Genomic DNA, 16,253 nt, shown 5'->3' with positions numbered 1-16,253 from the left:
GACAAGGGGTATTCCTCCTTGTCTGCACTGAAGCACCCATTTTGTTAAATCTCAATTATTTGCTGCATATCTTAGCAGTGGCCCGACACCCAGTGATGGTTTGACTCAAGGATTCCTGACCAAGGATCTATTCAGGTTCTTTTTTATCAAACAGTGGCAGCTGTTCAACAGCTCCTGCAACTAAGTTACAGCCGACAGTTCACTGCAGTTCACACTCATTCAGCGTTTGAGGATTTGCATCGTCTTCTAAAAATTACCATCCAGCCTGTAACCTGCCCGGCAACTTCAAAGCGCCACACAGAGCTGATTGACATGAAGACATTCACACCTCCCATTGGGAGAGTGGGTTGTCTCCTGTCTCGTATCTGGACAAGCCCTGTCCCCTACCACGCATTTGCGTCTCACTCATGCACAAAGCTGTCATTTCCCAAATGCATCAGCCCCCCAGAAAGGTGTCACTGGGGATTATGGCATACCTCAGGGGGATTAAAAATGTTCTTGACAGACTGGCCGCTTCACTTATTCCCAGAAGTCACTCTAGTCACTACGCCGTCCTTTATGTGCGAGTATTGGTAAAATGTACACATGACATCTCCGACTGCCGAGGCCAAGTCTTGCGTTGTGGGATGCCTGTATTATGTTTGACATTCACATTTCAGAACACACATTTGCTTTTTATGTGCAATAATTAGAATTTCATTTCTGTGTGCACTATTCCACGCATCTTGTCTCGAAACGTCTGATTCAGAACTTCCCATTTTTTGATGATGGCAATTATCGACAAGGAAAGTGTTGGCAATTCCCTGTAGTGGAACTGCTCATTTGCTGCTCGCTAATGTCCAGAGTTTTTAATCAAGCCAGGGGAGGAAGGAAAAAAAACAATACAGTGCTGTACATGCTGAGTGCATTAATCCTCCTCCTCCTCCTCCTCCTCCTCCTCCTCCTCTCCTGTCTTCGTCTAATTAAGGGTCATTCTGTCTCCTGGCCACATTAGGACACTGCACACCAGTCCCAACCCACATAATTAAATGTTTTTTGTGCTAACCATCTGGAGACCTCATCTCTTTAAACATGCATGTCAAATTGATTCCTTAATAATGTTTATGTTTCCTCTCAGTGCTTTATTATCATCCAGGATTAGCTGTTTATGTTTATTTTGCTTTCATCAGCGGCACCTACTACACACACACACGTACACACACACGCAAAACAACACCCTCAAGGTAGGAGTAACTAGCACATCAGCCAATCCAGCCAGCAAACCAAGCAACAGTGAACTTCAAAGCAGTGGACGAATATAATGTAAGAGTAACTACATCTTCATGCAGTTAGTGCATCGACAAACTGACGCTTTGAATGTGCTCCAAATATCTGTGCTGTGATGCACAGGACACAATGCCTAGGATTGTTTTCGTTGGCACTGTGGGATTTTACGGTTCATTCATGCGTCAAATAATATTAGCAAAAACATGTTTCACCAGTGAATAACCTTTCTTTCCTGCTTTGTCAGCTTCGCAAGGACATTTGTGATTAAAACCCCAGGTTTATTCAATAAACAGACATTTGAGGTGGAAAGTGATATTTGCCGTTGTTGATTTTTTTCACTCTCTCACCCCTTTTCCAAGCATGTCATCCCTCCTTTCTTTCTTTTCCCCTTCATATGGCACTGTTGTTGAAATACAGACATATGTGCAGTCAGAGGAGCGTTCTGCCTTTCTCATTCCCTTTCTCTCGGAGTGCGGTTGAGGGGATTAGTCTGTGCCTGAGTGCCTAGAATAATGATCACTGCAGCGGAGAAACACATTTCAGGAGATAAGGGCAGGCAATCTGCAAGCAGAGGACTTAACCAGCTCCCTGTGGCTCATTGTGGAGCTAACAGAAAAGTCACCACCAACAACCAGGCTACACCATACCCTATGCACGTACAGGAAGAATACCCATTACTATCTCTCCCACTGCAAAAGGAATCAGTCAGTCTGAAATGACACTGAAATTACATTCATACGATTTTCTAACTATGAGGTGCCCTGGCTTATAATGTCCCATTGCACTACTGTCCAATTTCTGACTGTGGTGGTTCATTTCCCACCAAGAGATCAAATCTGGGTTCATTTCCCACTGAGAGACCAAATCTGATATTTCAGTTCAAAGATAGCTTGATGTAGAGGGCCATTCTCACTTTCAAACTGAGTCCACTCTTGCATAGCGGCTTCCCAGAGTGACAGACATGCTGAGAGGCACTCCTTAATTACACAGAATAAAACATTTTTTGGACATTATCATAAGAGGAATTCGGTGAGACACAGTAATGACAGGGGTGAAAGGAAAACCTCACACACCTTCATAAATGAGACCCCAATTTCCACATCAGAGGATAATATAAGCATGCACACAACATGGCACCACTATCAACAGAACAGCACGCTCCTGCTCGAACCCATTTCTTGATAAACAAGAGGGAAAATGCCAAGTAAGCTGTTAAGAAGCAAGCTCCCTCCAACCACAAGATTCCTTCTTCATAGCTCAATCTTACCTTTCCAACATACTGTGCGTCTGGCCCCATGTGTTCTTCTAAAACAAAGAACTGGTTCCAGATCCAGCCACGCTTCGGCCTGTGGTGCACCTCCGTCTCCCCGTTGGCCAGTTTGGTCTGGTTCTTGGAGGGCACTTTGGCGGGGACGTGGTGGCTCGCCCCGTAGCACCTCTGGATGAAGCAGAGGCAGACCAGAAAGGGACAGAGACAGGAGCTGGTAGATATCCTCATGGTGGTGTGTGCTTTTGTAAAATTATCCCCGTGTTCCAAGGTGGTGAGGTCCTGCCACCACCGCCGCCGCGACCGCCACCACTAGCCACCGCTGCAGGCCCTTGCAGTAGTCCCAGCAAAACAGCAATCTAAATCCAAACTAAGAAAATAGCGGTCCAGGTAGATCCTCTAAGATTCATGGCCCCAGAGCCGAAGATTCACGACAAAAAAAGCAAGATAAATTTACATTATGGAATTTCCCAGGCTGTGAGACGTGTGCGAATGGACGAAATGAACTTCTGGGTAGCTCTACCAAGAGCAGAGGTTAATCCCGGAAGCCATTCTGGATTTCCTGGGAGAGAGAGGGGGAGAAACAGAAACACACAGTTAGAGATTAATTTGATGGATATTAGAAGCTAAACGTCCACTAATTCCCTCCAATTAAATTGCAAATCATAAATCCTTACAGATGAGGACGTGCACTTCAAACTGGTTGACTGCGATAAAGAACAAAGAGGCAACAAGACATCTGGTTTCAGTATTCCAGCCATTTCTGCCATTGTGCAGACGAAACAAATAACTCTAGGAGTTACTTGAGGAGCTACAGTGCTATTAAAAGGTCGTCCATGTCTGTGAGGTCGGAACGCTGCTTGGTGAGTGATACTGGCCTGTGAGGTCACTCGTGTATCAGAGAAGAGCAGCTCTGTGACTCAAAGGATGAGTTGGCTTTACTCAAAAAAGGCTTGATTTGGATGTTTTAACGCAGCTGGGGCATACCACGAGGCTTAGCGTGTGTCTCAGCACGGTAAATAAGAAGTGTGGCAGGGAGAAATGCATTCACTATGATAAGGACAGACATCAAGCCACTCAGACGTAAGACGGAGGGTGTTTTTTAGAAAGGCAGTGGGATGGAAAACACAGAAGGAAACTGTTTTGCTAAATCAAAATTACATACTGAAGATGGCACTGAAGTAGTAAAAAATAACTGCAAGCACTGTTGAATTTCCAGGTCACTGAGGATTCCAGTGAAGCTCTGTTACAGTAGTCCTGTGTACTGTTTGCACGAACATGCATTACACCTGCATGTGTGTCTTTAACAGCATCATTTGACCTTGCTGCTCTGATGTTTGATGTCACAGCTAAAGAAAATAACGATTTCTCAAACAGGCTACGTCAAGCAGGAGAACGCAGGATGCTCACTTTGCAAACGAGACAAGAAAGTTCCTGGAGTTATATATAGCAGATATATCCATTATTATCACTGCAAAGTATATCTAAAATAAAAGAAAACTCGATAAACACCGCACAAATACCATTTGTTTTCCTATTTTCTATTAAAGTGTGGCAAGATCTGTGCGTGTAGGGAACTAAAAGTACCCAGAGGCAGCAGTGTTCATAAAGCATGAACCTTAAATTTACCTTGAGCCAAACAATTTACACAAACAAATATAAGATTTTGTCTCTGAAGTCCAGCCTCCATGAGAATTATATCTTATGCTATGAAGGCATCGCTGCCAGTGATGCATTGCCAAGCGGTATGCTCAGGTAATGACCAAGGACACTGACCCAGCAAGCACATCCTCAGATCTGGAGTAGGCCTTATTTTGACCAACCACAGATTCAAAGTCTCAACGGTTAATATCTCGCTTATGTCTCAATCCTGCATTTCCTGACAGAGTAACAGCTGCAAAACCAAAACTTTATGAGTTGACCACTTCACCAAACTTTACACAAAAAGAGGGCAAAATGAGACAATCCTATGTGTTGGTATGACATTGGTTAGGGGGTAATAATGCCAGCCAATCGGCTCGGTGGATTATGTATGATGTTATCTTTCAGATAAATAGGTTGTTTCAATCGATTCTGCTGTGCAACTCTTTGATTCTCACCAATGTGCTTCTTCTTCGTCATACCAAGCTGTCACAAAAACAGGAAACTGCCACCCCATTGAGATGAAAACCAACTACCCGCATTAATAAGTGAAACTTTAAGTGAATTATATGAGCGATGTGAGGCAACATTGAAAATAAACACAGGAAAGTAAAAAGAAGTTTAGGCCCTTTTCCATGAATAATATTGATAAGAAGTACCAAATACCAACTTCAAGCAGGAGAGTTGGTCCAACATTCAAAGTGCTACAGCAGAATAGCAGCTTCGTGCGGATTATCGAGAGGACAAACACATGCATTTGATATTTAATAGGATCTAGGAGCTGACAGACTTCAAAGGCTGCTGCTCTCTATCTCTTACAATGCATGTGACAACATTAGAAACGCTAAAACGAGACATTAATGCAACTTACGACTGTCACATACTTTGAAGGATAATCACGAGTTATTTTTTTATAAATATAAATATTTTCACATATATATGGATTAAGATGTGCTCAGAAACCCCGACTAATCCCCATGTTTCAAATATCTCTACATGCAAATTACACAGCTCAGCTATAGTTGTTGGTGATGTTGACTTGGTGCAATGGTTGTAATGGGTAATACCTGCTGCCTGCCCGGGCTGTGAAAGAGAAGGCGAAGTCTGCTCCACATCAACTTGGATTAAAGTAGCGGAGGATAAACATGTGTAATCTGGGAAAAGATTCTCATCTGCATAGGTAGAGCTACGCCCAAATCCTGCTTTAGCTGTTCTCTTCCAGCAACTGAGAAAATGATTTCAACCCCCGCAAAGAATACTGATGGAGTGGTTCTTTCGAAAGAGCTGTTTCAGAGATTTTAGCGGTTTTCTTTTTTGGTTCAGAATCGTTTTTCTGATTCAATAATATCAGGATTCAACAGCACTGTGGCAAATTTTCCTACACAGTCGAGGCATCTGGGAGACAATTGTGGTACCTGAGTGAGTCAGAATGAGAATATCTTTTCCAGTGGTTTCACTTTCGCCTCCTGGGGCTCTCTTCAATCAGTCCCCTAATTGTCTGATTATCATGCCGATTCTCAGCAAAATACATTTTGGGAAGGCATGAAATCAACAGCATCTGGCTCTGTAAATGGAAATAATTTCCCCCCTTTTTTATGATGATGATATTGTTTTGAGCAGCCTTCTGCCCATGGCGTGTTCCGTGCAGCGTTTAACAGGATGTGTTATGCGCAGCGGCAGCCACAAAGAATTTGGCAGTACCCATGCAAAAGTGTCTGTGTTTACATGCACATGCAATTATGTTCTGATCTGGGCTTGCTGACGCTGTACCTTGATTTCAACGCTCTGGTTCATACTCTGACTGACTGTTCTTGGATTATTTTAAAGGACAAACCCTGTAAATGCAAAAAACCATGAATGATTTTCTGAAATATTTATGTTTTGAAGCCTGATCCTCTTTGCCAGAAGCTCCATTGTTGTCAAAAAACTGTTAAAAACCCATAAATATGTCACATCTATGCATTGAATGACATGAACATTGACAAACAGGTCTTACTTTCCCACATAAACCTCTCTGCTGCCAGAAACACCACAGCGCCGACTGTGTATTAATCCACTGCACAAAACAGTCCCCAACAAATGCACTATTTGTTCCTGTTTGAGCAACATTTGCTTCAAACCACAGTGTCCAGCTGCATGAATGCCTTATTTTTAAAACCAAAACTACACTGTATATTGTACTTAAAGATGTATTTGTTGACAATAAATATAAATACCAGCCTAAAAATTTTATCAGGTTCTTTTTACCTTTTGGCTGAAGGTCTGGAAATCCATTAAACATTTTCATAACTTTTTCATGTACTAAATTATTCAATATCTTTTGAGAAAAGTTACATCACATCGTATATAAAATATAGATACGCTGAGTTATCTCCCCACATGTATGCACACTTGCAGAAGACACGTCTAACCAGCCTTTGTGATTTTTCCCACAGAAGCACGGCATCATACCCTCTGCTCCCTCTTCCCATCACCCCCAAAAGTACATTGAACATTTTCATATTTTATTTTTTTGTTGCCGGCAGACTGCTCCACCTGTGGCTAGGACACCGGGCCGACAGAAAAACTGTGTCTCTGCCTCCTGTTTAATTCATGGAAGCAGGAAAACTCAATCGCAGGGAATCAGCTGGTCATGTAAACAACTTAAATTGAATAAGACCTTAGCCGGAATACAGCCAACACTTCCTGCACGTAACCACAGCCACTGATGACACTGTAGGAGGCGAAACACTTAAAAGGCACAAAAGGTAAAATGACAGACAGCGAGAGAGGGAGAGATGTCGGGGGAGCATAAGAGATGCACCTCCATTCAGCCTTGAGAGAGGGAGAACAGGCTCCTGTCGCCTTCCGCTAATAGCTAATGTTTTGGGCTCCCGCTGAGAGCTCACCCACTGCATTCGATTTCACAGCATCAGCTTTCTGCCGATGTCAAACACCAGACAGCAGAAGACTAGGGCGGGTCAAAACACATATCACTGAACCAATGTTCTATCTTCAGAACAAAGAGGGCCAGTCAGAGGGAGACAACCGCAGCCAAAGAGACTCTTGACTTTTCACCTCACCTGAAAGGAGCAAATACAAAACATTTTCCCCCCATTTACAGGGTCTGTTTGTTGCCTGTAGTCTCAGGCGATGTTTCACCGAGCTGAGGTAAATAAACAAGAGGCTTAAAGTAAGTACAGAAAGACACAAACAGCAGAGGAGAAAATTAGTGACACAGCACCGTGTTTTTTGCTAAATCAGACTGCAACGCTGCTGTGAAATGTTCCTGAGGCCCGAGCGTGGATTTATTTTTCTTCTCTGTTGTTTCTGCTGAGTCAGAAGGTGCTCTCCGTGAACCTGTTGTACTGGATGCTTAAATGAAAGTCAAGCTTTAAGACATATTCTGCACCAATAGATGCAATATGTTTTCTAACATCTTGTCTAAAACCATTACAAGTTTGTATTTCTTCTGGCACTTTGTTTTACAAATATATGGTTTAATACAGAACAGAAAAAGACAGCAGAGCCTGGTTTCACTGAACGTAAAGGACACTATGCCAGTAAGAATGGATGGAATATAAATATGAACACGTCTCCTATCACAGGCAATGCTGCAAAATGTTCAGGTGTTTAACTCCATAGATTTTAGAGAAATCTTCCTACATCAAAATGTACATCATATCAAAATATAGAGGCAATACTTAGATGTATATTTGTTCAATCAGACGTTGAAATATCTGTTACAGCTGTGTTTTATGAGCTGCAGTGGAGTCTCAGATGCTAAGGTGCATTACTAGTCCTAAAGGAGTCATTTTTGGACACAAAAAATCTTCAGAAGCACAAACGTGTTTTTGTATTTTTCTTCCATTCTTTTGTTTAAACCCTGTATTTGTTTCTGTGTAAAAGCTTTGCGGCATTGACCTAAACAATGACTTTGGGTTTGTTTTGATAAATGCATTTTGGTCCCTTGCCAGCCAACCGTGGTCTCCTGTTCCTAAGCGATGTCCTGTTGCCTCTCCCCCAGCATCCAGTGTCAGAGAAAGTTCATTCTAACCTGCTGTCAATATCTGCCTGAAGATGTTCCAGTTCATCCAGCTCCAAATCTGACAGCACAGCATTTCTACAAACATTTAGACCGTACGTAGTTTTACATTTGAAGCAGTTTTATAAAAACTCCTTTTCTTTGATTTGTCTCATAAACCTGCAAAAATGCATTCGATTGATCTGCACCAGTTCTAAAAATAAGCGCCTCTGGTCTGGAGTCTATTGGATGATTTGACCCAGCTCATTGTTTGTGAGAGGAAGCAGATTAGTCTGATCAGCTTCACAAGCGGGGCAATCCTCTGAATGTGCGGCACACCCCGGAGGTTCCACGAAATTGGAGGAGATGAATAGGTTGGAGAGAGGTACCGGCGTTTCAGGGGTTTAGCCAGGCACACTGTAGTATTTCCACAATGCCATCTTACTAGAAAACACAAAGGGAATTGTGGCTGAATGAATTGTTTTAGTGGTTCGTTTTTCTACTGAAACTGTCTGAGCTTGTGGCCCTTCCTCACTTCGGTTTAGCTTTGGGAATGTGAGATATATGATTTAATAATACGGCGATTTTCTTTTATATTATTCTGTTTTTTGTTTTTGTTTTCTTGCAGACTACCTCTCACCCTCTCCTTCGTGATGAAGGTGTATCCACACAGCCCCATAAAAACAGCATTCAGAAATGTTAGCTGTGCTGGAAATTCTCCCGTGGAGCAGCGGTTAATGCCTCGCTCCCCTTGAGAGTGGTCGGTGAGCCTTAAATATGTCCTGAGATTCAGACCAGCAACCTCACGTTTTCATCCACAACCCTCAGCCTCCCCAAGCTCAAGATTAATTGCACACATCTTCATAAATCTCACGTCCCACCCACGACTGCTTGACACCTGCTTTTAGTTAAAATTCACAAACATTTGACATCAATTTCAACACCTTCCCAGAAGCCAATGATTGATATTTCTTTCTCCAAGTTAACTTCAGCACATACTCCAATACCTGCAAGAATACAAGACTTTGATCACATTACATAATCCAAGGATGGTCGGCAGAAAACAACCTCAAGATCATCTAATAATCATGACCCGGCTCGATAGGTAACACTTCCCTCGACCCGTCTTCTTGTCAAAGCAAGATCTGAAGATCTGGGAATCAACCCTCTGTCTTCTTGCCTATAGTGATGAGGGGGAGAGCAGTTTAGCTTTCATGCTACAGACAGTACAGCTGTCTGAGTAACATTTTAAATGAAGGTGTAAGCGCTGTAAAAACAGAAGGAAAATACGCTGCTGTCAAACACACTTTGCTGGAGAGTCTGACGACAGCTAAGGCCCTCAGTGTAAACAGTCCAGGAAATACAGATCTACACTGAAGCTACAATTAGACATCTGAAGCTTGAAAATATGACATATTGTAACAATCCCTGCATCTATTTTCTCCCTCTCTTGCACACACAAATGCAGATACACTTCAAACAAATGGTCTAACCTTGCATTTCAATCTTTTTCCAACACTGGTGGGTAATTAAAAGCAATAAGCAGCAGGTTTTTAAACACAGATTAAGCCTGAAGGTAATTAGGTCCATTGCAGTAATGACTCCCACTGAGTCTTGTGGGCAGGATGGTGTGTCAGTCATCCCCTCCCACAATGTCTCCCAAAGTCAACAGTGACTTGTCCTTCCAGTACACTACCCTCGAAACGCCATCTGTCCTAACCCTCAGCTTTGATTACCTCAAACCCAAAATTCACCGCTCCTCAAACAAGGCAAAAGGTTGCCGAGATGAGAGCAGGAAGCCTCTGATGGCTTCATGTCCTTGTATTTACACGCCAAGTTAAACAGCCTCAATTATATCTGTGAAGGAGGAGTACTTGCCCGTTTTCCTTTCTCACTGTCAAATTAGAAAACATGCCTGCACTCGTCAACCCCACTATATGTTTTTTGGCTGCTTAATGAGAGCTGGGTGGAAGATGGAAAATGTCCCATCTGCTGTGTGTTTAATGGCTGGATTCTTGAGCTCTAATCATACAGCGGGAGTGCCAGGATGGAGCAGACAGGACCCATCTGCTGGCCACTGCAGGAAAAAACAGTTTCTCAACTTGCATCATCATCATCTCTCTCCACTCTCACTGCAGCCGCTCCCACAAAACATCCCCTGTCTGGATGTGGTGCGGGAGCGGCTGCAGTGAGAGCCATCAGCATCAGGCCCATAAGGCACAGGAGTCTGGCAAATGCTTGGATGTTGGGCTCCAACTCACGATTAATCATTATTTATTGATTAATCTGGCTTATAAAGGTAGAAAATGGAAACACTTTTAATGAGCATTCAAACTGCTTGTTTTATCTGATGAACATTCAAAAGCCCACAGATATTCTGTGTCGTTTACAGTGGTATAAAATGATGTTAATTCCTAAATCCTCACATTTAAGAGGCTGAGATCAGTGACACTTTGGCTAATCAAAAAATAAAAATAGCCATCAGCCTTTCTCCATTTAGGGCTGCGAGGCTTTGACTTTGATTTCAGCTATATTTATAAGGCCATTTTCTCTTATCAGTGCCATTATCCGATGAAACATTCACACAAAATCACACAAAAAGTCATTAAACTAATGTTCAAAGCATGAACTCTTCCACTTGTATTCATCGCATGAGGACTAACTCTTTGTATGTGTAAAACTGAAATAACGAGTTTTGTTATTAATGACAGATTTCTGCAGAGTCATTAACTGGATGAAATGCTGGAATTCAATCAAGCATAAAGTTGAATTATGGCTCCACTTCAAACTGTTTGTTTTGCCCAAAAGTCCAACACCTAAATGGCTCCAGTGGAGTTTTTGACCCAGTATAGCACTACAGATAATATTAAGTGAAAGTTTTATGCAAAATTCCAGCCAATTTTTCAAAAAACACATTGTTTCATGGGGAAATGGATCCATGTTCACTCGACCTCAAGGGTACACACAGCTGGTTTGGGTGAGACTTTGTTGGCAAAACATTTCACAGTGAGAACATTCATTCAGTTTCCAGTGATATGAAACAGGGAGAGCGGCAAATCCTCAAATTTAAAAAAAGCTGGAAACAGCCAATCACTGGCACCCCGGCTTGAAAAATGACTTGAATGGTTAATCAGTTGTAAAAAAAAAATAATGGCTCGATTTTCTGTCAGACTAATCAATGAGTTGATCGTGAATCATTTCAGCATTTCTTGGATGGGCTTGTAATGCTTGTGGGATTTAAGCCTTCCTCTGCCAAATAGAACAAGAGGAAAAGACACGAGGAAGGTTCAGGATGGAAATATATTCATATCACCTACAGCACTTGGTTCTCTTCAAGTCTAAATTCAGGTTGAGGCCACTGGAGTTTGGCAGGCTTCACTGTTTCACACATGCTAAAACACACAGAGCAGGTGGGTTTTACAACAAGGAGAGGGCCTCTGTGCTCTCATCCACAAAGTAGGGCTGAGGCTATTCACATTAGCATTTCATACACAGATAAGCTTGCTTTCTCGCTGCCAGGTAGATTCCCTCATGAGAGGATGAAGTGCGAGAGATTTGGGGGTTTCGCAGATGCTCGCCACACTGCTTTTCAAGTGCCCACAGAGACTCGTGGGGAGGTGTTAGGAGCAGCAACAGACAAATATGCCACCTCACCGTCCAAATAAAGAATAAGCTGGTGATGTAGACCGCAGAGACAGAGGTAGGGAGGAACAGTGACGGGGAAGTGTGCAGTATGCTGTGTGGGCCGACTGTGGGGACAATACTGTTTTCGTGCTGGCAGTTTTTTTTTTTTTCCTTTTCACATCATTGCAAATGCTGTTAAGAGCTAAAACTACTGCGGCATAGTGAAAAACAAAGAAAATAATCAATTAAAAGAGCACATTTCCGGGCAAAATGAGAATCGCTCTCTCACTTGAAAATTATGATTCTCGATATTTCCTCCTTCTCTAAATCACCGCTGGGGTTTCCTTTATTCTGACGCAGTTTGTTCTTGTTTTTGTTGTCCCTCTGAGGCTTTTTGCTTCCGCTGTCTTACTCTCAGATTGATTTGGGAGATTTAAAAGATACGCTCCATTTTTTGCGCCTGTGCATTGACCTCATATCCACTTTTTTAATTGGTGTATTAATGATGAGTCGCTTTTTTACTGAATCGTGTTTCCTGGTCTGCAGCGTTTGTTGTGACAACAGTTTGCTTTTCCATGGAAATTTCAGTTATGTTGCTCTCCAGATAAGGGCTGCAACCATCATCTGTCTCCATTATTGCTTGATCTATAGATTATTTTCTTGATACATGTTGATGTCTTCAAATGTTGCTTTGTCGAACAGACAAAATCCCACTGACATAAAAGACTAAGAAAAACAGAGTTCACATCAGAGAAGCTGGAACTAGCAAATTTTATTTTGCTTAAAAATTGCAAAAAAAAAAAAAAATAATAATTCATACATTATCAAAATAAATGTTCTGTTCATGGACCAATCAATCACTTCATTCTGATTCTGGACTGAGGTGTTGCATAGCAATCCAGGCCCCGAAACTACAAAGCAACAACATGTTTACTCCAGTTTTGGCAACATACAACATTTAAATGGTAATCTACGCTCATTTATGTGCTTGAGCTGTAAATTGCAATGAGATCTAGTTGTGAAAGCAGTTTTGGAACATGTGAAGGAGTCCTGCTTAAGCTCCATCAGGGTGTGAAGTTGCCTTTTAATGTGGAAATGTGGATCACTTGGTGTGATGTTTTCTCTGCTGGTGCAAAAACTACGACACAGTCGCCATGTAAGAGCGAGATTGAGCAGACTCATGAGCTTAAACAGACACTAGCTCTGGTATTAGCTTAGATGTCAAGCTTGAAATTAGGCTCCTGGCACAGGGTGGTCAACTTGTTTAGGCGCAGAGATTCATTTCAATACATGGAGAGCTGTTTGACACTTTGGCACATGCTCTGACAGTTTGGCAACAGTGCACTAGCTCACAAGCACAGTCCTTGGGGCGAGGAAGCAGGCAGATGCTGCTGCAAAGTGAATGGTTCAATCACAGTTCTGGAGACTGTTCTAAGGAAATCTGCTTACACACCACACAACTCAGCTGGAGCATTAACAGCAATGGTCGCGGTGGAGCGCAGCCAGTGGTGACTGACAGTGTGAATTAAGCAATATTCTCTATTATTTCAAAATTATAGAGTAAATGTGTCAAAACAGAAGCAAAAAAAAAATACATGTTCTCATCTAAAGCTGGAAAACGGCAAAAAAAAAAGGTAAAAATGCATGTTTACTCCATTCTTGTTTGTCTGCCTGTTCATACACACTCTCTAAATATACATACGCCCTCTAGATGGGATATTTAAATAGAATTTAGACTTGAGGAATATATTTAGTTTAGCTTGTTTATGAAACGCAGCACTGAATTCAACCTTTTGCAGAGGTATTCAAGCTGCATTAAAATTCCAGTTGTCGTCTTAACTCCAGTGGACAGTCCCCCGCGGCTCGCCTCTCGTCCACCTCAGATCTGTGAATCAGTAGGGACGCTCTGTCCATCTCCCCCCCCCACCCTCCTTCCCTCTCACTCCCATAAAGCACTGGCATGGTCCAATTAACATCTCTCTCACATTTCCACGTCCTGGCGTTGCACGTGAAGGGTGAGTAGGTCTGACAGGCGCACAGCACACTAATGTTTTATCAGCACCACACATCAGGGCTTCTCTTTGCACTGTGACACCGACAACTAGCTGACGTGACTCACCTTCCCTCTCTGTCAGGATACTACAAGACTTTTGAGTTAGAGTCCACATCGGAGCCCCAGCAGTATTTTCAGGTAGTAAATGTAACGGCTCTCATCACTGAAGGAGTAAAATATGTCGTCAACTCAAGTTTCACCTCAATATTGCCCATCGTCGCTCACATTCTGCCGAACTCTCCCGAGCAGGAATGTCTACCAGTTTATTCTGCGTACATTATTGAGTGTTAAAGCGTTAGTGAAATGCCTAAAGCTTAGAGTGTAAATCTAGAGGGGAATAGGTATGATAAAGGATATGCCCAGGTGAATAAAACACAGGCTTTCCCTTGAAGAAGCTGAAACCTCAATGTGACCAAAAGGCAACCCAACACCCCCCCCCCCACCACCGCCCCATGCTTTTGAGCAGAGAACAAAATAAAATACTCGGAGGCAGCCCCCAGGATTTCAGGCAGAAACGCACAGCGATTACATAATGACAGTTCATCCTTAAGAGCTATTTAAAAAAGGGAAAGTCTCTGAGCAAACATTCTCAAATGTGAGATGGAAACCAAACCCCCTTAATAGTACATTAACTATTCATGCAGCATATTGGCAATCAAATGGCTCTGTTTTCACAATTTGCAAAGACATTCTTCCCATAAAACAGTGAACAAATATGCAGACAGAGAATATTTTTATCTCCATCCCAACGCAGCTGTATTTTTTCCTCTTTTGTATCACTCACTTTTCTTTCTGCTACATCACACTTTGAAGCTTCGGTTCTTTTTAGAATCACACATCCTGTCAGAAACGATTTAAGCTGTTAATTTGGTGTTTTTTTTGTATTAGTGTCGATATTATTTGTAATTCACGTGTGCCACGCTATGCTAAATCCGACCCAACTCAAAGCCTGTCCTCCGTGTAGCGACAGAACAGCTTAAAAAGCTATGTGCTGCAGATTTGACGTGTGTGACATCGTGACATTAGCTGTTTTGATTCCATTGGAAAATTGCGACTGCCCTCTTCTGAAAGTTCTTGAGAGCACAAATTGATTTTTTTCCCCCAGCATCCACTTAGCATGGATGATATATTTTGAGAAATCTATTACTCAAATCTTGAAAGAACACACAAATCCAATACTTTCAAGAAAAAGCCCCTAAAAATAGTAAGCTTATGATCCATTAAAATAAAAGGAAAACTCAAAACTTTCCCGGTTTTAGACAGACTACAGACATTCATTCATTACTTTAAGCCAATTAGGATGAACTTAGTTGTTTACTGTGTTCTCTGATGCCACAGCCTTATAAAAATGCTCTGTCACAAGCGAACTTAAACTTCCTCTTATAGTGCTGAGTGTTCTTTAAAGAAATGCTCTGCTGCCCATTCGTCACTGACAGTGAGAGCAGGAGATGAATCATTCTAATGCTGCTTTCACCCATACTGAAGCAACCCAGAGTGCAATAACGTCAGCGTGATGCAGACGGCTCTGTGTCCCACTGTAAGAAATGAAAGCCTAAATCAAAAAAAGGGAAATGCTTGGTGACAACAAAGGCCAGTTGAGAGTGCAGGATTTGATATTTTCTCTTCCTAATGGTGACGATGAGCCCAGTGTGGTGGTTTTCAATCAGAAAAAAAAAAACCTCTCTTTAGTTGAATGAAGGCAAAAGCCTCCAAGGTGTTCTCATTTTCTGAGTGATTACCAAGCAGGTCCTCTGACCACACCTACCGAGCCGATGACTTAATGGAAAACACCTTCCACCTCTTACCACAGTCTCCTGATTGGCCATTGTTGTCTGTCTGGCTGCCTATTTAAGGCTCCTGAACCATGTGGTCTGCTGACAGCGGTCCTACGATCAAAGCTCCCACTTTTAGTTCTCAATTTTACACTGTAATGCTTTCATAAAGAGGCTCATCACCTTATGCATTTAAAACCCTTTTCTTTTGTTTTGCCAGTGTGGGCTTTAATCCTGATGAGACTGAATGGCACCCATGCAAATTCCCACAAGGCTCTGCAGCAGAAAAGGGCAAAGAAAAACGTATTGAATGATTTGATATTTAGACGGAATTTGACCCATGAAAGAAACGTCCCCATTGAAAGACACAACCAGAACATCTGTCGATAACTTCTTTTTGGATAAATATGATGGCGTCAAGTGCACTTTATTGATATTTGGTTAACAGACAACAGCAGCTAGCAGGTAGGGGTCTGCCACAGCATGATCAATGTAGGTAGCTTCAATCAAAACACTGTAATCCTTATTGGAATCAGATAAACTGGCCGCCAGGCATGTGGAACAAATAAAGGGTTCATGCAGAAGAGTATCATAAGTAATGGCGGGAAATTGGACTTGAATGTCAAT

The 16,253-nt window shown here is 42.2% G+C and overlaps 1 protein-coding gene across 2 annotated transcripts in view; it reads right to left on the bottom strand.

Annotated features, from left to right (window-relative positions):
* Positions 1 to 16,253, bottom strand: part of LOC143339916 (cadherin-18) — a 146,123-nt gene that overhangs the window by 56,926 nt on the left and 72,944 nt on the right. For both annotated transcript variants that reach the window (XM_076761472.1, XM_076761471.1), the window contains exon 2: positions 2,534 to 3,095. In XM_076761472.1, the coding sequence (XP_076617587.1) occupies positions 2,534 to 2,764 (231 nt within the window). In that variant the 5' untranslated portion in view covers positions 2,765 to 3,095. The remainder of the gene's footprint in view (positions 1 to 2,533; positions 3,096 to 16,253) is intronic.

This window comes from Chaetodon auriga, chromosome 21 (assembly GCF_051107435.1).
Source record: "Chaetodon auriga isolate fChaAug3 chromosome 21, fChaAug3.hap1, whole genome shotgun sequence".
NCBI classification, from domain to species: Eukaryota; Metazoa; Chordata; class Actinopteri; order Chaetodontiformes; family Chaetodontidae; genus Chaetodon; species Chaetodon auriga.
The sequence above is the reverse complement of the archived record's forward strand: the minus strand, read 5'-3'. Positions and strand labels throughout refer to the sequence as shown.